Raw genomic sequence first — 23060 nt, forward strand, 5'->3', positions numbered from 1 at the left:
CACGCGAAGCCTTGTCAGACTTTCTGCAGGCCTTCAGTACACGAGCAGTCATAAATGCTGTATTTTTTCTTTGTTGTAACAAAGACCAGTCTGCCGGCCTAACCATCTCCAAATGTTGCACTTGTATAATCCCGGCCAAGAGTTGCAAAATAAAAGAGTGCTCATCAGTGGAGCTTGAGTGTCGCTGCTCCAGATGTTTCTGTGGTGCAAAGGTGAGAGAGCACTAAATCTATTTTTAAAACTACCAACCTTCAAAAGAGGTTTTTTGTTGGTGGTGGAAGGGGGCTGGGAAGGGGTTTTGGATTGATTGCCTCCTAAAATCTGCTCTTCCATTTTTTCTGCATCCAAACAAATGAGTCAAATGTTAATGACTTGAAGCCTATTGATTTCCTCCAAGGTTTAGTCATTACTGTGGTAATAATAATAATAATAATAATGATAATAATAATATTAATAATAATAATAATAATAATAATAATAATAACTTGCTTTAAGTTTGACATGAATGGCACTGCACCATTGAAATGAATAAATGAAATGAAATATATGGCGCTGCACCATTCGTGACAATCTATATTCTACACTTACTTCACAGCGCTTTGGGTCAGGGTCTTTCACCCACTGGATTCTTTTGCATTAGAGCCTTAAGCCTTTAGCTTGTGTCTTTCTCAGCCATATCGTGAGCCAACCCAAAGCAGTATTTTGGTTTTACTGTGTTTCCATTGGTTGCATCACGAGTACCCTGCCACCTCAAGTGAAATGCGGGAAAGGGTATTTTCAGTCTGTGAGCAGCCCAGTTGAACATTCCTTTTGGCACTGGGGAGCGAGGGTGGAGATACGCATCTGTCAAGTGGATGCTACAGAAAAGAAAGCAACCATTTTTAGATCTTGCCTACAGACATCTTTAGCTGTTAGTTGTCAAAGACCTATTGTGGACATACCTATATTTACAGTGGGGTTTGGGGCATTCCATTGCTTATCACCTACTTGCTTTCTTGACAGTTTCATAAATTGCTTCTTGTGCAATTGCATTCCGTCATCTCCTTGTGCTTGCACCTCCTATGAAACCTAGCTTCTTCTTACTATTCTTTTGATTGGATGACTTGCATCGTTTCACTTCTTACATTCATGTGACTCTTTTTACAATTTTTTTTAGCACTCTATCAAAGCGCATGTGCTTGCTTCCTCTCACCCGTTACTGATTATCATGTCACATTATGCACCCATGCTCTTAGTGTTGTTCTCCCACCCCAAGCACATCTGTTTCTATTTCCCCCCCCCAACGCATCCTACTCTAGGTTTTTTTCATAACACCCACTCCTGCCCTTTCCCGTTCACTGCTACAGCTACACATCAGCTGTGTTTACTTGATATCTCTCCTGTTCTGCTCATTCGTTGCTTTCAAGCCCCTCCCCCTTTTGTTGTTAGGTCTTACCTAGTCAGTGCTTGCTCCTATCACTGTCCATTGTAAATGGTGGATTTTCATTGGTCAATAGGCTTCGTAGTCCCTCCTTAGTACCGCCTTTTCTCTTCTTGTAACCTCCTATGCAGTTACATGTGTTGTTACTCTAAATGTTTTAAATACAGCATTGAGCACTATTTTCTTAAATGGTTTTCACCTGCCTGCTCTGGTGTTCGTAGCCCCGCCCTCTCTCCTTTCGCTGTCTCTCATGTTGCTTGCCCCCTCCCACCCACCCTCCTCCGCTGTCCGTGTTGGTCCGTACCACCCGTTATTACAAAAAATTCACCATGATGCACTCAAGCTTTTGACAACTTTTATTTGCCAGTCTTAAAATGCAGTGAACGAATGGCACACATTTGCTTTCATGTGAGACGTTGTTTGGTGTATGTCTTCTGCAGAGTATCCAGGAGGGGCTGCTGTCTTGATCCCTCAGCTCACTGGTTTTGAAGCAGTCAGATCAAAGTGGTAATGGAGGATTCTGAGGCATTGGTTTCCTCCATTTGGTGCCAGTGTCCCACGGCAGCACAAAGGAGGCTGCAGCTCCCTCCCCTCAAAGTTACTTATAGTGATGTCTCTTCAGTGGCCTCAGAGACACACTACTCACCCTTCCACCCGACTCACACAGTGTCCTTCTTCTTCATCACTGCACAATGTGTGTGCCCCTCCTAGAGAGAGACATGCGCAGACAGTTCAAGAGACCACCAATGAGCTTACGTGATCGAAGAGGTGTCTTCAACAGCCTGGGTGACAGCACCCCCTTCAATCCCTCTTTGCAGACACCAGATTTCTTTGCCTTCCTTACTGAACAGAGTGTGCTACACCTGGAGAGAGAGACATGTATGGATAGTGCAAGTGACTAACAATGAGCAGACAAGTGACTGAAGAGATATCTTTGCTAACCTCAATGACAGCCCTTTTCCATTGCCCCATTCCAGACACACACTACACCCTCCTTCTTCATTACGTTTCGGTGCTTGTGCCACTCCTTGTGAGAAGCATGCAGGTGACCACCAATAAGCTAACAAGTCATTTACCAGCCTCAATGGCAGCCCTTCCAACCCTCCATTCCAAGCATACTCTATTTCCTGGTTGTCTGTCTCTTCACTCACTGTGTGTATGTCTCTCCTAGCTTAAGACATGTACTGAAAATTTAAGTGACCAGCAAGTCATATGCCTTAACTACCTTGCAAACGGTGAACACGTATATATCAGTGTAACAACTGTCAATGCTGGCCTTGTCATAACGTTTTGTTTACTTTCAATTTTGCTGCAAAGCAGTCACAATATCTTTTGAGCAGAGAAGGATAGATTTTGATATCACTCAATCAGGGAATTGTAAGCGCTACTCACCCGTGAGAGCCTCAAGATGGGAGGGGCGGGGTGGTGGGGAGGTGTGCAGATCCGTTCAGCCAAAGAGCCAGGTCTTGAGAGTCTTCCTGACGGTGTTTAGGTTAGGGGCGAGTATGATGTCTGCCGGTAGCAGGCTCTGGCTGCAATGTGGGAGAACGATCTTCTGCCTGCTCTGTGGATGCGAGGGGTTTCAGCCAATGCGAGGTTGGCAGATCGGAGTTTTCTTTGGGTACGTGGAAGTTTATTCTGTCGTTGAGATATTTGGGTCCGTTGTTGTGTAGGCATTTGTACGCGTGAGTGAGGATTTTGAAGGTGATTCTCTTCTCCACGGGGAGCCAGTGGAGTCTCCACAGGTGTTGGCTGATGTGTTTGTTCCGGGGGATGCTGAGGACAGGTCTAGCTGCGGTGTTCTGTATTTTCTGAAGTTTGCAGGCAAGGGACTTGTTGATGCCGGCATAGAGAGTATTTCCATAGTCCGGTCTGCTGGTGATGAGTGAGTGGGTGACTGTCTACCTTGGCTCTGGGGGATCCATTTGAAGGTCTTTCAAAGGATGCAGAGGGTGTTGAAACAGCTGGAGGCGACGACGTTGACCCGTCAGTTCATGGTGAGTGTTGAGTTGAGTATGATGCAGAGGTTTTGACACAATCAGTTCCAGAAAGTTTTCTCAAAGGCAATCCACTAATGGTTAATGATGATCAACTAGCGGCACTGGTTCTAGTTTCGCAGAATGCTACAAGTTGGCCATGATAGTGTACAGAAGAACCTGTGAACAGTAGTCAAATCTACAGCTGATGCCAAATTATGGTTTTGGTCTTTCGCTATAGGTCTCACATAGTGGGCTCACCTGTGACTTTGACTTCTGCAGTGGGTTCCCTACTGACATATGTCTTCCTCAAAGCTTAGACGAAACCTTTAGGCTTTGCCAATGCTTGTTTTTCTTTTTGTCAATACTGGACACCATTGACACAAAGCATTGGCAAAGTCAAAGAGCAACATCTGTTGGATGTGCCAATGCTTGTTTTTCCATCATAAATTATTCCGGTGCTTTTGTCTGTTTTCAATACGCAGTATACAAGTAAGCACTCGTAAAGCCAGTAGCATGCAGTACAAATGTAAAACCTATTGGCAACTCCAGTAGTTCTTTATATAGTGCTCGTGCCACACTTCTTCAATTTCTAACAACTGCAATAAAGTGCTCTTATTGTACCCTACTTATTTAACTAATCTCGAAAGAAAGTGTTATTGATTTAGCCAGGCCGGGATACAAACTTGTGATCTGCTGATCAATTTGGTGAGCACTTAATTCAATGGGCCCTGCTGTTTGGTTAATCGCGTACAGACCCTCCATTTTACCCAAATAAATCATATCATCATCTAGCTGCACATTTTGCAATGAACTTGCCTTAATCTGCTGCTACTTGAACTAAATTGGGTCACAGGTGGCTAGGAGGGAAGAATCACTATTTACCAAAATGCAGCAGAATAGCTGAAAAGAATCAGTATTTTTATTCCAGGCTTCCAGGGATGCGAATACGTTTAATTTGCATGACTACAATGAACAGTAGGAGCCAGAGAACACAAATGTATGCCTGGAGATACTGTAGTCATGTCAAACTCAGGCTAACCCATCAAAGTATTTTTCAGTAGTGAGAGTCATATTCTCAATGAGTGTGTTGAATCATTTGGAATTTCCAATGTTCAGCACAAGTACTATGTGCTAACATTAACTTCTAAGCAATACAGCCATGGTAGGATCAAAAGTGAATAAATACTCTTAATAATAACTTGTATGTATGTGGCGCTTCATGACACTGTTATTGTTAAGCGCTCTAAAGAACAAGCTTTACTCAAATGAGTAATATGACTTAAATGTCTTCAAAAATCTCATATAATTGATTTGGCCTCACCTTTAATGGTAATTGATGTTTAGGAAGTACTGGTTCATCCACAATTATTACATCTATTGACTTTGCCAGTTCTACAATCTAAATAGGAAAACGTTGATTCCAGGCTACAACAACAAGTTTGATTTTAAAAAATGTAAGTGGGTTCATCAGGGTTATAAACTTTGCCTACTTTCAAAAACAGAATCAGCAAGACCGGATACAATTAAAATGTAAATGTTTGGGCTTGCAGAAGACAACAGAAAGGAGAATGTGACTGGTGTTGAGATCCTTTTGAAGATGGCAGTGTGCAGGGCTGGACAAGCCTTTTATTCCACTAGGCATTTTCTCTGTGGGCTGGAGGCCTTGGAGGCCGGCATTAAAAGCACAGGGCTGCTCCCGGTGCCTCTGTCACTTTCCCCAGCTGCCAATGTTAATTGCAGCAGACACGTGAAGGCTTCAGGAGAGCGAGAAAGAGAGGACGGAAAGAAGGAAGGAAAAATATATAGAGAACACAATCAGAGAGGAATAAGAGAGAGAGAGGAGGGATGGAGAGAGAGTGAGAGAGAATGGATGGATGGAAAGAGAAATTTGCCAAGGCTGCTTTCAGTTTCCCAGTCCAATCTCGGCAGTAGATCACACTTTAAGAAATATTTTTAACTTTCTCTGACGAGCCCTATCAGGCATTTTTTAAACCAAATCATTTAGTCCATTATGAAAGTCAGAAATAGAGTTGTTTGAATCCTTTTCTTTGAGTCCACATACATTTTCCAACTAGAAATTGATTGCTAAGGTTCATGCCATTGCCAGGTCATTGGAAAGCCAGTCGTATGCCAACTAAAATTTCCTTTGGATTATTACTACCTCTTGAACAGAGAAGTATAGCTCTCGATATGAAATAAGTTATGGAAAGTTTCCTCAAAGACAATCCACAATTAACTGACGATGATCACTTAACTGCGCTGGTCCTCGTTTTGCAGAATTTTGCAGCTGGCCGTGATAGTGCACTGGAGAACCTGAGCACAGTGGACAAATCTACAGCTGATGCCAGAAAATGGTTTTGGTCTTTCATGATATGCCACACACAATGGGTTGCTCTGTGACTTTGACTTCTGCAGGGGGTTCTCTATTGCCACCGGTCTTCTTCACCACCTGCCCATGGCCATTCTTGATGGTCATGAGGACCAATTGCACTATCCTGCCTCTCATGCTGGCAAAGCTGACATATATTTCTGTATTTCAGAAAGAAGGGGATAGCCTATAGCACCCTCTAGACGAGGGCATAGACTGCTCAAATGTGATCCAACAGCACAAACATAGTTCTAGTGGGATACATTTAATAACCAAGTCAATTCTACGAAGGTTTGCCTTTACACAAATTATGAATAGTCTTTATGAGTTCCTACATGATTTAGAGAATTTGATGGCACTCAGTTGAAAACTAGAAAACCATGGATGGTTGAAACGTGGACTGTAAAGCACTGACCCTCCCACAAAATATTCTATATCAATTTAAATTTGCACTTAAACCAGCTATCAAGAACATGCCCCATTTATGCTAGCAGGAAGTTTCATTACTATCTTTTAATGGGTGGGAAGTGAATGTGGGTGGACTTAGGAATTTAAAAAAGGCCATTTTCTTTAAAGGGAGCTATTTATGCTTGATTTACATTTTGTTTTTGCAGTCTATGTTCTGGTGAAGTTTATACTTGCAAGAAGCCATTCAGTTAACTGAAGCTCTATGATTTACACATAGGATTTGTTTTCTTGTCACACATCTGGTTATTAGTGATGTCCGCTGTTGCAAGCAGTAAACAGCACTACATTGGCAGATTTATCTTAGCATCCCTAAAGAACACTCAAATAAATTAGGAACTCTGCATCCCTGTTCTAGTCATGTGAAAACCCCATGTAATATGCGAGATATGCTGAAACTAAGGTGCCTTGGTTGCAGCAAAGGATCCCCCTGTAGGGTTCCGCTACAGATCATAGACCAGACAAACTCACCGACCCACTGACCCTGAGTGATCTGTTCTGATTGCACACTCCTCCTCAGCATCTTAAGTTTGTGTCCTGAAAGTTCCAGAAGTCTTCTTTGTGTGCTATTCCATCCAACTTTTTCCAAGGTCTAGAATAATTCATTTAAAAACCTCAGAAAAGGGGGGAGGAGCCAAGATGGCGACCGGAGCGGACGTGTGAGCTCCCGGCTCCGCCAGTCCTTGTGCCCCGTGAACGATCCTGCCTGATATCCTGCCTACCTCTTCGGCTGTTTTGACGGGGGCGACGGGCTGATCTCGCCCATGTTTGTCCGGACTCTCAGCTCGTCCGGAGGGCTGCAATACCCCGGTGCTGGCCCCGACGCCATTGTCTCGGCGCTCCTCGCTGCCCGCCGCCGGACCTCGGCGGAGTGAAGCAGCGCTACTCGCTCGAGGGGCACCGACATCCTGGAAGGGGCTGCTTTCCCTGAAACGGAGGAAGCAGGGACCCGGGCGCCGTGGAGTGCTGGACATCGCGCTTGCAACGCGATCGCTGGGCAGATTGCGCGGCGCTCCGGCTCCAGTGAGACGAGTCGGAAGGAGACGACCTGGATCCGCTGCGGGACTCGCCCGCACGCTGCCGCCTGCCCGTTCGCCTACGCTGCCTGGCTCTGTTGCAGTGGGCACCTTGCTGACGCTACTGCGAGGTGGCTCACGGTGGTGGCGGTCGGCATAATTTCTGGTTCCATCGCGCCCCCCCCCTGTTTCTGTGCCAGCTGCTGGGAGCCATGGAAGTCCCAGTTGACCCGCGGGACGATGGAGACAGTCCGCCATTGCCCCTTGTCTGTGCTGGCGCGGTCACACCGGAGATTGATTTGCCTGCCCTTCCTGAAAACGAGTGCGGGGGGGGCGCGCTGCCTGGCCCGACCTACAGAGATGTCCTGCACGCCCTCCGAGAACTGAGGGCGACAATTCGACAAGACTCCCAGGAACTTTGTAATGAGCTCGACGACATAGCCCTGGACCTGGCGCAGATTCGGAGAGACTGCTCCCAACATGGACAGCTTGCCGCCTGGAGGGCTCCTGCTGAAGCTACTGATCGGCCGAGGGTTTCAAGTGAGACTATGTTTCGCCCTGCCATGCCTGGAATTGATACATGGTCGCATGTCGACTCCGCCGAGGATACATTGTCTTTGGGCCCGGCTACTGTTTCCCTAACATCGCTGCTCACGCCGGAGGTGGGACAGCTGGCTATTTTACTCCTGTTCCCCTTGCAAACTCTTCTATTGGAACTCTCGCCTTCTCCCCTGCAGGACTTGATTTCTCCGGAGAATTGTGGGGCATTATGTACGGTGACCGACTTATTATTGCTTTGGTGGTGCCGTCCATTTAGGGTTGGTGTCCCTCCCCCTTCCTCTTTGCTCCCATCTTGCTTCTCTGTTGATGAGGGGGTCGATGTGTGTGGAGGGCAGTGTGTTGCGGGACGCCTGAAATCAGGTCAGGGCTAGAATGCATGACTGCAGCACTGCTCTCTTGCCTGAGGGGGGTCGGGCTCATAATGCTGTGTGGGGAGAATGTGTGGACTGTACGCGGTGTGCAAAATGACTTTTTCCGGCTGGTTGGAATTTATTTGATATCATTGGGCACCCGCTCTTAGCGCCTCCTTCCTGTTATCGTAGTCTTGTTCGCGGCACGGTCGGACCCACACTCGACTATCCTGATACCTAATGAGCCGTTGGCCCGGCTCAACTTTTGGGGTGTCTGACTTGCCAACAGTGACCAGTGGTACGGGGGGTGGCCTGTGTAGGATGGCGTCCATTTTGATTCTCTTTGTTCTTTGCGCTACCCGAGATGGCCATCTTGGTTTCTTCTCTGGCTGGGGCGGGGTTTGGGCGGGTGCCGTGGTGTTCGTGTCGCTTGCGACTTCGACAGCACTAGAAGGCCCGGATATCGCCTTGTGTTGGTCTGCTTGATATGATTGAATGATGCCGTGATCTCCAGTATGGGTTGGAAGGGATATGGAATCGCTCCTGCGCATGTAGTGCGTGCATATTGTGGGCTGGTTTTCTCCATCTCTCCCACTGTGGCAATTCGATACAGTGCTGGTGCTTTCGAATGAGGTGTTTTTCAGCGTAGGGCGCAGTGGATGGCTGGGGTCCCGGGAGCTCTGCTGCTAAGTGGGCTCCTCCCCCCACCTTTTCTTCAGGGAAGGGCGGATTGGCTTGTCCTTTTCTCCCTCCCTGTATTCAATAGTGACATTTTTTCTTCCTTTCCTTTTTTTTTCTTTTGTCTCTTTTTCCTTTTTCTGCGCTTCCGACTGTATTTTCTCCCTTTTTCCGACTGTTCTTCTTCCTAAATTTCGGGTTTACGGGGCGACAGACACGCTGCTAGGGGGGGGGTAGGCCATAGCCTCTGCATGTGTGTAGGGTGGGGGGTTATCTTTCATTTTTGTTAATTTCTATGGGACCTGTTTTGTTCTTCTTTATGGTTTTTACTTTATATCCATGTTTGGGAGTGCTGGGTGTGGGTGGCAGTGGTGTTGTGACGGGGTCATAGATGCTGTTCTGTAGCGTACCTACTGTGTAACCATCCTGCCTGGCGGGGACCTACTTATCGCTCTTCAATTTGCTCGATATGGTTGCTACCATTATGTCCCACCTGCATGGACTTTGCCCTTAACTTTCTTTTATCGTATGGAACATTACGGCCTGTTTTTGATAGTCGCATAAAAAAAAAACTTAAAATTTAACCTGCATTTATTCTGGGACAAGGTGCTGCGATATCCTTCAGTCTTTATTCCTTATATGTTTGTGATTTTGCTACAGTACTATGTCGCCGCATCGTCAGCTGCTGTGCTAAATGATTCTTCGTGGCCGGCCGGATGGTTGTAGGCCCGTATGTGTAACTCTTCCTTATGCACAATAAAGGTTTTCAAAAATTTAAAAAAAAAAAAAAAAAAACCTCAGAAAATTGAAAAGCGCTGTTCATTTCAATAGCTCTTGGGATCCACTACTTCAACTAGCCCCATTTCTGCAACTGCAAGCTCAGTTATCCATAACTTTCAAGAACCTTCTGGCAAATTGTATCGCAAGGCGACCTTTCCATATGTTCTCATCCTCATGTGAATCTTTGGGCTCCTCTTCCCCCTATAGAGAGTGACTCTGCTCTTTGCTATTGTGCCTATGCTAAAATATGGTCATTTTGTTCCATAGCATACCATTCCATCATGCCAGAGAGGCCTTATCTGTCTTCGTTTGCCTCTTTCTGACACCAAGAAGTAATAGTAAACAAACTCCCAGGAAAAGAGCACAAGAAGCTTGCTGACAAGACCATCTTTTCAGAAAGAACTTAAACCGCTGTATGAGTTGCTAGGACAATATTTGGAAGACTTGGGCATGTTATGGCTGCAGCTGCTTCCCAAAAGGTTATTATCATGCCATTAATGTGCAGATAAAAAGAAAGACAGATAAGGGGTGGGAAGTGTGTGCAAAAAATGTCTGATACTATCTTTTCAGACTGTCACTTCACTCACAGCTGAGTTGTATTGTTTTTGTCACTGTGCCCTTTTATCACGCCAGCTGCTATTGTGATTATGACAGGGTATGGGCAGTATTCTCTCTACGGCGGGCCGTTCCTGGTAGTCAGCCACGCGGCGTTAAGTGCCTCTTAAGCAGCGGCGCATATGCAAATATCGATGAAGTCTAGTATGCGATATGATTGGAGACTCTTAGCATCCATTTTCTCCAGTTCCTCTCCAGATCTAAGTGGTGGGGGGCTTCGAGTGTACACAGGCATGCCTTACCCTCATCAGCTCTGAATACAGTATAACTTTCATGTTCCACACCAATGTACGTAAACAGGGCTCAATAGGGAATGGCAAACACAAAACAAGCTGTTGTGTTGTGGCGAAGGGCTTTTCTTTCATCCTAAAGAGCTGCTTTCAGGCCCGTTTGATCCCATTGTGTGCAGCTGCCCACACAATCTGCAGAGGGTTTCTATAACAAGAACCCTCACAACATGAGTGAAGATTGACGGACTGCCTCAGAGTGGCGACTCGCTTCCCAACGGGGCAAGTGTTTTGTGTTCCTTAATATGCCATCAGCTCCTTTGTTCATTCATAGACTGTAGCGCGCTCTCTGATCCGAATGAAGTGATTCCGCAGAGTGTCGGCAAGCCTTTGTGGAGCTTGTGTCAAACTTAGTGATTATGGCAACAAAACCATGGATGGGAGTCTGGGCTGTAGGATGCTAGAGCAGTAAGCCAGGTCTTTGTAGAGGGAACATACAATCTCAAAGCTGGATAAAGCTGGATTAAATCTAAGTTTGACACACCTGACTACAAAGTGGTTTTGTTGGCTGAGCGATGGAGGACGCCACCCCTCTTGTGGAGGTTCGCAGAACCATACGCATCTGAAAGCAAACTGTGTATTATTTTCAAGCTCTCAACATTACACTCAGCAGACCCTTCCCCCTACAAAACTGGGCATGGAATCCCTGGCTTTGTGGATTACATGAATATTGGTGAAGCATGAAACCACTCGCAATGGACACAGTGCTGAAAGTGATGTGTGTAAAGAATCAAACGTGTGTGAGCTTTACGCCCCTCACCATCCACTCTGTGTTTAGCGCAAGGACGATTATAACATTTAGATAGTTTTGTTGCAAAGTAACTATCCTATCCAAGAGCTGAAATAGTAGCCATCCTGTTATGATGCCCTTTGAAGACCTCTGCTTGCTAACCTTAGGCCCCTTTTAGCTGGATCATTGTACTGCTGTAACCATCAGAGGGAAGGTTTCGGATCATACACCCCCAAGTTTATTTGGGTCTTGCGTAGTCTAGAGGGATAAAGTGCTTGACAAAAGGGTTCAACCCCAAAGATGACTCAAATTCATGAATATCGCTACATACTACATGCCGGATGTTGTGTACATTTGCACTAGTAGACTTTTCATTGCAGATTTTGGTGGCATCTCAATGAGTTTATTTAATCTAACCATCATTGTCCATTGCTGATGGAGTACCTCAGAGGAACTGTCTATTTATTATTTAATGTTTAAAGTGGGGATTCCCATTCTTCATGAACAAGTAAGTGTGGAGCAAGAGTGTAAGACATTACGAAACAAATGAAATAATTATGCAAATTAGGCCGTCTGTCACTACAATCCATTTGATAAACCTAAATTGCCCATGGAAGGTAGCAAAGTTCCCTTAAAATTAAGGACATTCATGCTTGTCTACTCAAATCACTGTGACCTACAATGGAACTGATTATCATGAACTGTTTGTTGTTTATGATCAGCTGCCAAAGAGCTTCTGGATGGAAAAGTTTGGTATGTCAACAAACTGCAGGAACCATTAACAGGAATTTGCAGATTGTTGTCACTTACAGAAGCCAAATGGATTGGAGGTGGGAGAGACCAATGTGGGATCCGAATTCTCATCTAACTCATGGTCCTTATGTCCTAGGACTTTCAGTCTTATTTATATCCAAGGTCTTCTTGCCAGGCTTTTGCACATATATAATCTTGCATCTGAGTTGCCACCGGTTGTAATCGTTTCTATCTAGTGAACATTATCTGAGACAGTACGATATTTACATTGTGTATTGGCTGCCTTATTATAAAATGTGTGAATTTCCTCCAACTTTGATGCTCAGCTGTATGGATAACTTAACTTACCCCTCAATCACGAGCAGGCCTTGTACCTCTTGCCAACACCAGCTGACCAGTGTCACTGACCACCTGTGGCATGGCTTCTAATTAAAGGACACAGAGAGGTCTATTATGGTGGGTCAGATTATAATCAAACTTGTCCAGCTCACCTTCTCTGGAATAGTAACACAGTCTCATCCATGGGCACCAAGCTGAGGATCTGGTACCTTTTCTGCAGAGGGACCAAAGACAATCTTTGGATCTCAGGTTCTTTGGGCTCTGGCGCGACCTAGACCCCGGTTTGCGCTGTATGATCGAAAAAAACAAACTATTTCCTGCACCTATTCCATCATATTTCAAATCTGATTCTTGCAGTCGTCTTCTATGATTTTTAAAAATATTTGCCCTGTGGAACTAGTAACATATAGCTATAGGCAGCAACTCTGCAAAGACCACCCACCACAGAATTTGACAAAATGGATTACTCCGTCTGCAGATTTTCTTTGAAGTACAAGTTCATGTTCTGTTAAAACTACACAGCCTAATACAGAGAATTAGTGACAGGGTTCGGAAAGCCATTCTTTGAGTGACTCACCTGGGCACTTCAAGTAATATAGTTTTGTTTATGTTATCAGGAATTTTCGCATTCCTATACTGACAATGAACCACTTTGCTAAAAACAAGAGAATCAATCCTAACTCCACTAGATCAATGAATGATTGCATTACTCTGAACTTTTGCTTGTAATCATTGAAGCAAAAAGTGGATGTTACTCCTTTGCATAATTACTGCTTCTGTTTGAGCCTTAAATCCCACATTATTTCAATGTCAGTCGAGATCTGGATTTGAGGTTGATTGTGGATGTAATGTTACAACCGTAAATTATATTAGAAGTTTGTATCCATTTTCTTTACAAAGCATATTATTGAAATGTTTGGTGTTTTTCAGAATCACGACCACAGCTGCATTGCTTGCCGAATCATTTACCGCTCAGATGAACACCACCCGCCCATCCTACCACCGAAGGCCGACCTTACCATTGGATTGCATGGAGAGTGGGTGAGCCAACGATGTGAGGTGCGCCCAGAGGTCCTCTTTCTGACCCGACACTTCATCTTCCATGACAACAACAACACTTGGGAAGGACACTACTATCACTACTCAGACCCTATCTGCAAGCACCCCACCTTCACCATTTATGCCAAGGGCCGCTACAGCAGAGGCGTTCACTCGTCCAAGGTGATGGGCGGGACCGAATTTGTTTTTAAAGGTATGAAATGTTTTCTATACAAATATACAGATGAAACCTTAATGAAACTGAAATTTAATTGTCATCAATATATGAAACTGCTCCCCTTTTTTATTACATTTTTATTTTGAACAGGTAATAGTTTTCTGAAAGCAGCAGTGATATCTAAATGGAGACATGATAACACCTACATCCTCCTTACAGCCCTGATTCTAACCTCGAAGCACTTAAATATGCACCAACTCATAAGCACCTTCATGCCAGTGTCATCCTCTGGCACAACCGTTTATGCTTACACAGCAAACCCCCAGGTATCCCAGACAGGCGCTCTGTCACTTTGTCCATCTTTACCAAGTACAGAGCCATATCAAAGTGTTAGAATAAGGTTCGTGGGCATGGAGCACCCTGGGCACTCCTAGATAAGTGTCGACAGTAATTTTTAGGAAATCCCACCCTCACTGTACGCAAACTGAATGTCTTAACCCACAGGTTTCTCAGGGATGTACAATCAATCCTTTAAAGTCTTTTGATACTAGTCCCACAAGCACGACCAGCCATTTCCAAGGGTCTCAAGCGGGGTTTACTGAAGCAAAAAGCATTTTTTTTAAAGAAAATGTGGCAAAATGATTTAGTTTACAGCTTCATTCCCCATGTACTTTGGCTAAAAAGTAACGCCTTGCATGCTTTTACGAAAAGAAACTCAATAAGGAATATTATTTCTCAATAGCAGCAAAGCATCATGTGTACTTTATGGGCAGTCCAACGAAAGTTGATCTGGAGAAATTATTGGGCATATTTACAACAAAGTGATGGAGTACGGTGTTAGCCTTCTGGCTTAACGCCTCTCTGTGACACTTCAGAAACACAGGGCTGCACCATATTTACAACAATATGGTGCAGCCCTGCGTTCCCACTTACGCTGCTGCTAAATTTAACAGCCTAGCGCCAACGCAGGTATCCTTGCACCATAGTGCAAGAGTGTCTGGTTGAAGGGAAGATTGTTAATGTGCAGGAAGGTGTCCTTCCTGCACATAAACAATCTTTAAATGACGATTTGTAACTTTTATGTGTGCTGCTTAATGCAGCACACATAGAAGTTGCAAAATTTAATATAATTTATTTTTATTTTTTATGTGCAGGAAGGGACAGCTTCCTGCACATAAACAATCAATGGCAATTTGCTGTTTCTCTGTGTGCTGCACAACACAACACACATGGAAACAGCAACAATGGGAGAAATAAAGCATTTCTCCTCGTTTCGCCTGTTTAAAACCAGGCTTTTCCTGGTCTTAATTTTGGTGCAGCCTCCTATTTAAGCCAGGGGGCAATAGGGTAAATAGGGGGCAGCATCAAAATCAATGGGCGTTGATGTGGATCGCCCACCGCAATACCCATTGCCCTCCCCTTTCATGCTAAGTACAACAAGAAAGGGTGCCTTATTTACAAGGCAGCGTTAAGCCACGTTAAGTGACTTAACGCTGCCTTGTAAATAGGGCGAAACCCCTATCGTTGTGGTGGCGGTAGGGGCGCGCAAATATGCTTCGTATTGTTTTTTTAGTTGTCCCTATACAAGTCTCAGAAATTCGAATTCCTCAGGAGATATTTAGTTGACACAGGGGTATCAAAAGAATTTTTGTCATTTTGTGGTGGTGGGATTGATAAACAGGAATAGGCTATTGTCACTTCTAATACACTACCTTTGAATAAACTGTTGGGCCGATTTTCAAAGCAAACGTTTTACTCCTTAAGTGGCTCCTTGTGGATTTCCAGAATAGCAAACATGGCTACGGTACACTACATTGGTGCAGAAGCTTATGTTTATCTTTATGGTCGTATATAAGCCCATGGGAAGCTCCTTTGTGCTTTGAATAATTTTGTAGAAGACCATGCTCATATATCACAAGAGGGATAACTATGACAAGAAGACTGAGAGTCCCTAGTAATAAACGCAGGTTTAAATGAGGTAGATTAAAATGCTCCCAGGAGTCAGTTGGCGAGATTGACTGATTGGTTGCCGATGGTATGGGGTGGTCTGGCGCTACTAGATCTGATAGGAGAAGCCCCTGAGACATTGAGGGGGCTATCCGGAGCCCATGAGCAGATGTTTAAAAGCCTGAGGAATCACTTCGTAATCAAAACAGGACAAATATTGGGGAGGAAGCATCCAGAATTCTGGTACAAAAAATAAACACTAAGGGGCCCATTAGGATGTCAGGCGGATTGCCCCCGCCAGGCTGGCGGTAGCCACTGCCAACCTGGCGGGGGCAATCCGCCCGACATCTTCCCTGAATTCTCCGCGCCATATTACAATGGCGGGGGGGCCGTAGCGGAGTAAAACACCGCCCGCCACTTTTCCGCCCCGGTCGCCTTGCGGCCGGGGCGGAAAAGGAATAATATGGTGGCGGTGTCTATCAGACATCGCCAGCCATATTATGATGTGTTTTCGGCAATGTCTTTCCTTGGCGGCAATGCCGCCACGGAAAGGCAGGCAGACTTCACTCTGGGGGCCCCGTGCGGGCCCCCAGAGTGAAAGAGAGTAGGGGGTACACACGGGGGGGGTACCTGTGGTACCCACCTGCATTTGCATAATCAAAGCGGCAGGCACCGCGCGGTGCCTGCCGCTTTGATTATGCAAATGTAAAAGTGTATTTTAAGCATTGTGGCGGGCGGTGCTGAGAGCACCACCCGCCACAATGCTTTACACGCAGGATGTGCCCGCCACTGTGGCGGGCACATCCTAATACCACCCCCGGGACCCCCGCCCTTATGGCGGGCAGTCCCGCATACCGACAGGATGCCGGGCGGACAAAGTCCGCCCGTCATCCTAATGACCCCCTAAGTCGGAACTGGTACTGGCAATTAAAAGGAAACACAGACCCGCGGTCCAAGCCACCAGACGGTTTTACAGGAAAGAGCTTTCTTAGGCTAAAAAAGGACTGGGAGCGGAGGAAATGGGAGGCGCTTTTGGACGCTGCCAGATGGAACGATCACCGCTAGTTCTGGAACCTGGTGATCCCTGGTACCAAGGATGAGCTTTGTACCATAGAAAATAACATCGTAGCCAGTGACTAGGTGTCATATTTTTCTAGTTTACATTCCAAAGAGGGAGGTCATGATAAGCAATTTACTGGGTTCTGGGAGACAACTAACACAACTGTTGCTGAGCAATAAACGGGAGGAAGATGTAAATCCAAAGGATGTCCCTCCAGGGTGCACCCCATGTATACAAGATCTTGGAGCCCTGGAAATCACTGTGCAGAAATAAAGCTTAGCAATTAGGGGAACTGTTCCCAATAAAGATCCCGGATTAGATAACATCCCTGGTGATTTATTTGTTGAGTGAGCTAAGTATTTTTTGTGCTTATTTTTCAGCGTTTTTCACAGTTAGCATGAAAGGGGCACCTCCACCACTTACATGGGCAGGGGCTGAAATCATCCCTATTTTTTAAAAATGATTCATGTGACCTCCCTGCAAACTACAGACCTATAAGTCTCCTAGATCATGCGTGAATACTATTTAGCACGGTGGTCTTGACCGGACTTCAGGAGTGGTTACCTGACAAAGGAATACCGACTCTTCTCCAGGCAAGTTTTAGAGTCGACCAGCACAATTGACCAAGTGTTCCGTCTACAGATGCTGTATTGGAAGATTGTCACATTGGGTGGGGTACGTCTATACGTCGTTTTTGTTGATGTACACACAGCCTTTGATCTACTACCCAAGCTAACACTATGGTGGTTTCTTTCTTAGATGGGGTGCCACACTACCTGTTTCCCCTTATAATAAGACTGCATCACAAGAACTACATGCAAGTTAGGTTTGGTAGCTCAGGCGAGCTGACTGATTCCTTCCCTGTGACTACAGGAGTTAGGCAGGGGTGTGTATGTTGTTCACACTTAATGCTATTGGCCTTATAATCATTTTAGACCAATATGACAACAATACACCTAGATGGGCAAACATGAGGGTCCCAGCCAGTGACAGCAGCCAAAAACAAATAGGGGTGGGTGGGTGGAGAGAGCGCGAGGGGGAGTCATGCGTGTTAGAAATATATATATTTTTTAAACATACCTTTAGCTGCCGGCTGCTTCCAGCGTTGTGTCGCGTCACATCTCCTCTTCCTGGTCCCAGCTGCCTTTGGGACAGACTCCCATCCAATCCTATGCTACAGAGTAGCACAGGGATTTGCCTGAGTGGGCTAGAAAGACGCTCTGCTCAAGCCAGGGAGTTAGAAGGGGGTTTCGCCTGCCCAGCTTCTCAATGCAAATCATGTCCTAGACCTCAATGCAGTAACCCCCTAAATAACCCTTCCTCCAAACAACCCTTTCCTATCTCCACACCCTCTTCCTCCTCACCAAGCAGAAAACTGACCAAGAGGCACCTGGCCACAGAAACCCCAACCTACCATTAACCCTCATCCTAACCATAGCCAAGAAAAAACAAGAGTACATTCGGAACTCATACCCTAAACTGGTGTGCACTGGGTAAGAAACACATGGCAAAATTGCTCACACTCTTTATGACCTACAACACCCACGTCTTGAACAACACACACTTGCCAACTGGCTCCTTAACACCCCCAGCATCTCTCTGTCGAACCCTGTGTCTACGATCAACTTAACCGAAGGTCTAACTTACATGGAAAGGCATCTCGAATCACTCTCTCTATTGAACTGTATGCCCACGAATGGTGTAACTGAACGTCTACCTAATCTGGTAAGACAACTTGACATAATAACGCAGGGCTTCAACAACATCCTTATGAGCCGCAAAACCTATTCAGACTACGCTGAACACTCTCACATCCACCCTTTCAACACCATCGGACCGCACCTATCGCTGCACAAGAACCCAGATGAATAGCTGGCACACAACCCCTCTCAACAACCATTCCCACAGGCCGAAAAGAATGAGCCCTAAGATGTCCCCAAGCGAGGCAACAGAGCTCGTGAAAATGTACAAGCCTACGACAACCCTGAACCCTCCCTCCTCCAACATCTAGGTAATTACGGGAATTGGCAGAGACAGTAACCCTAATAGGGCTACCAGTCCAACATCCCAGTTCATTGTATTACCTATGGCACCCCATCCCAGTAGCACACTAGAAACAATAAGTCAAACTGAATGTCCATCAACTGTAGGTCAGCAACCAAGCATACAACAGAGCTGGCTGAAACCGTCTTGTACCACAATGTAAGACGAATTTGGTGAAAGAGGGAGTGCTACTGCTGACGGTGGATGTATTGTATTAAGGATACTGGCCGATAACTTGCCACCCTTTATTTGTGGGGTATAATTGCTATGAACGACACCCACGGAATATATATTTTTGTTACCTACGTGTCAGGATTTTGGATCATTTATACTTATTTCTACTTTGGATACACTTTCATATAGAGAGCAGGTATATTATACCTCGTCTTTTCATATGAGGATTTTGGATGATTTTTTTATTACTTCTACTTTGGATACAATTTGATTTAGAGCGCAGATATATTGTCCCTCATATTGTCATATGAGCCATGATGAAGTTCCCTCAGTGGAACGAAACATGTTGGCTGATGTCCATGTTTTACTATCCAGAACAATAAAAGGATACTTTTTGGATACATTTGGAGGACATTGACTCTGTTTTTGGTGCACCTTCCCTTTCGTACAAACATCTTGTACCACAACATCGATATCACATTCATCACAGAAACTTGGCTAAATGTCCAATACAAGACCTTCCTGTCCCTTCAGGCTTCTCCATCATTAAGAAGGGCAGAGAAGACTGCCATAGTGGTGGCATAGCCATCTCGACAAAAACAGCATCACTATGGCAGAACCGAATTCCCTCTCCTATCCAACATGTTAGTATCTCAGTACCACCACAACGCTAAAAGACAATAAAATAACTAAATATCACCACCCCTATCACCGGCCAGAAAACACACTCGCCTTCGGCGAACACCTGTCAGATCTGATAATGCACTGCTCTCGCTCTAACACCAACAACATAATCCATGGTGACTTAAACCTCCATTGTAATAAAGAGACGGACACACTAATCCAATCGAATATGACTCTTTACTATGCGAGTCATTACATTGCGTGCCTTCACCACGCAGTCATTACAACGACCGCGTTGTTACCACGCAATGCCATTACTACGCAAGTCATTACATCGACTTGCAGTAGATGGCGCCGTAACATTAGGAATGTATAATTTACTATTCAAACTCAAGCCTACGCAACAGTAGGGAAGGTATTGGAATAGTAAACTATACTATTCCTTATGTTAGACCGCCATCTACTGCAATTCGATGTAATGACTTGCGTAGTGATGGCATTGAGTGGTAACAACACAGTCGTTGTAATAACTGCGTTGTGAAGGTATTGCGGTGTAATGTCCACGAAGTAAAGCCCAAAACAAAGTGATCAACAAGGACAACATACTTCCAGTCCACTGGTCACATCACCACACCATTCTATTCTACATCAACCAAGCATAAGCACCTCGGAACCGTTCTAAAAAAATCCTCCAATAGTCCAGAAACCTCAATCAGATTCCCTTATTCTTCCTGAAAGAAAAAATGTCTTCTCTATTCCCTCTCCTTCCAACAACTTCACACAAGAGGAGCTTATGACTCAACAATGAAAACCACCCTGGACCAGATAGCTGAAATTAAAAAGGGTCAGGGACACTCCCTCAAGATCCTGATTTAACGAAGACTTTAGCTCGGAAAGAAGTCAAGTAAGAGTTGCCGAAAGGCTCTGGAGAGCTAACCCATCCACAACCCACCTCGACCAGCTCAGAAGAGGACGCAAGTAATACAATAAATCACATCATAAAAGAAAAATCCACCCCAAATAACTTTTTAACATCATCAAACAACAAACCACCAAACCAACCATAGATGCTCCCCTTGTCTCAAAGAGACACTGCGACTACTTTGCCAAATTCTTCAATAATAAAATTATGAAGATCAAAATCTTCCTGGACCATCACGTGCGGGCTTCCACTAGCAACTATTCCCCCACAACAGAGGTTAACATAACCTCAGAACACTCCTCAATCCCCAAAACAGAGGTCTGTCTCCCAGGGTCTACTGGGCCCAACCAGTGCCCAAGGCCCTCCACAACACCAAAGAGTTAGAAGGCAGTCAACTCACTTACAGAGGAGGACATATCAATGGTGATTGCAAGTTCCAAGCCCTTCTCCCACTACGCAGGCCCACTCCCAGCCAGCAAAAATCCACACGTACGCCTTAACCCCTTTATGGACCAAGAAAATAAACAGCTCCCTGAGCAATGGCATTATGCATGACTGCCTCAAACAGGGACAAATCATCCCAATAAAAAAACAGGCGCAGACCCGGACGCCCTCATCAATTTCAGGCCTGTCTCCAACTTTCCCTTCCTGTCAAAATTCCTCAGGAAATATGCCCTTTCCAAACTCAGTCAACACATTAACACCAATTACCTACTCGTTTCACACTAGCCGTGTTTCAAGAAGGAATGCAGCATGGAAACAGCGATACTGAATATAGCAGATGACATTCACAAATCCCTAGACACAAACAGATTCTGCCAGCTCATTCTCCTAGACCTATCAGTGGCCTCCAACATGGTCGACCATAAACTACTTTTGGGCGCCCTGCAACAACAAATCAGAGCAGATGGCACAGTTCTACTAATTTCTGCAAAACCTCTCCCAACGAATCAAATTAAACAACTAAACTTCCGATATCTCTGCTATCACCTGAGGTGTCCCCCAAGGCTCTGTCCTCTCACCGACTCTCTTCAACATCTACATGGAGCCCCTCACCGCAACACTCAGATAAGCAAACATTAACTACTACCTTTATGTGGATGACATGCAGCTTTACCTATAAATATCCTCTTTGAACGACATTCGCCGGCTTAATGCTGTGCTCATAAAGGTTAAAAACTGGTTTTCGTGTAACTACCTCAAGCTCAACTAAGAAAATACAGAATTCTCATCTTGCCCAACCACGGCCAATCGGCACAGACCCAAGCATGGCTAAATAATCTGGTCGCTCTGAACTGCAAACTGACTCAGGCGGACTCCGCCAAATCTCCAGGGATCTCCCTGGACTCAAGTTTAAACATGAGCACACACACATAAGTTCTACAGTGAAAGGCACCTTTTATAGCCTAAAACTCCTCAAACAAATTAAGCCCTTCCTCCCACCAAATGACCTAAATATCGCCATGCAAGCACTGATTCTATCCAGACTGGACTACAGGAAGACACACTGAAAGCTTATTTAGCCCCCCTGAGAGCCACTCTAAATACAGCGCCAAGGATGGTCATCGGAGCAAAGAGATATGATCACTTCTCCCCCTCACTGAAACATGTAAAATGGCTACCAATAGAAGCACACTGCCATTTCAAAACTGCTTGTCTCACCCAAAAATCTCTACACATTGGTAAAGCAGACTACCTCACATAAAAACTCACAAGCAGGCCAAACGAGAAATCTAAGAAACTCCAACACACTTCTTCTCATCCTCCCTAAAAAACAAAAACAAAAAGCCCTTTTTCGCTGTGCCTTGGGCAATGCACCCAAATCTGGAACTCTCTCCCAGTATATATCAGAACTAACCCCTCTTTCGTGAGCTTCAAGAGACAATTAAAAGAATTCCTCCTAAATCAGCACCTTAAACCTCTGGTAAATAACTCCTAACGTACACTTGAAAACTACCACGTTATATGCATATCGCCCCCATGGTCTTTAAAAATAATTTTACACTTGTCACTACAATGGTACTGTATTGCTTTTGATTGATAATGATTGGACTCTCGACGCTACAATCGTACTGTCTTATGAATGTCTGTTAATGCCTTTCAATGCTGTAAAGAGCGCTGATAACCTTGGGTCCTGCCAGCTCTATATAAAACTTTCTAAATGGAATAAAAATAAATAAAAACCACATTGGCGGAAAAAAGTGATCAATGGCCAAAGGAGATGCTACATTTCTGCCTGCAAATGTGCACTAAAAGTTGGAGTGCATTGTCAGGGCCCACGTGCTAGCCTCCCTAATAATATAGCGAGTCTTTACAACATGTTAGAGACAGTATCTATCTGGTCCCGACTAATTGCATGGTGGGCTTTCATGTGATCCACTTTCCAGGGCATGGTGGGAGACCACTCATCCCAGAATGGGCAACTGAACCATCACCATATCTGAAGAGTTAACAGTAGATAGTGATGGAGCTGATATTGGAGCTGAAAGAGTCTCTTTCGGTGGAATGTTCCCTACCTTGGGTTTACTAAATATGGGCGCTAGGCACCAAAAGGCGTGAGCAGTGAATCTTCCATTTTTGTCATATTTGTGTTACTGCTCTCTTTAAAATAAGGCCACAGGCGTTCATAGGCATCACAACAGTTATAAAAAGAAACCCTCTTAGAAACAAAATGGTGTTTTTCAGTATCCAAACCACATGAAATTAATTTTCAGTGACATATTCAAAGAAAGT

General features: G+C 44.9%; 1 protein-coding gene across 1 annotated transcript in view; it reads left to right on the forward strand.

The window, feature by feature from the left end:
• APCDD1 (APC down-regulated 1) overlaps positions 1-23060 on the forward strand; it is a 90919-nt gene that overhangs the window by 62661 nt on the left and 5198 nt on the right. Inside the window, exon 4 of the mRNA XM_086964937.1 lies at positions 13272-13593. Coding sequence (XP_086821063.1) covers positions 13272-13593 — 322 coding nt within the window. The remainder of the gene's footprint in view (positions 1-13271; positions 13594-23060) is intronic.

Source organism: Lissotriton vulgaris, chromosome 4_1, assembly GCF_964263255.1.
Source record: "Lissotriton vulgaris chromosome 4_1, aLisVul1.2, whole genome shotgun sequence".
Lineage (NCBI taxonomy): Eukaryota > Metazoa > Chordata > Amphibia > Caudata > Salamandridae > Lissotriton > Lissotriton vulgaris.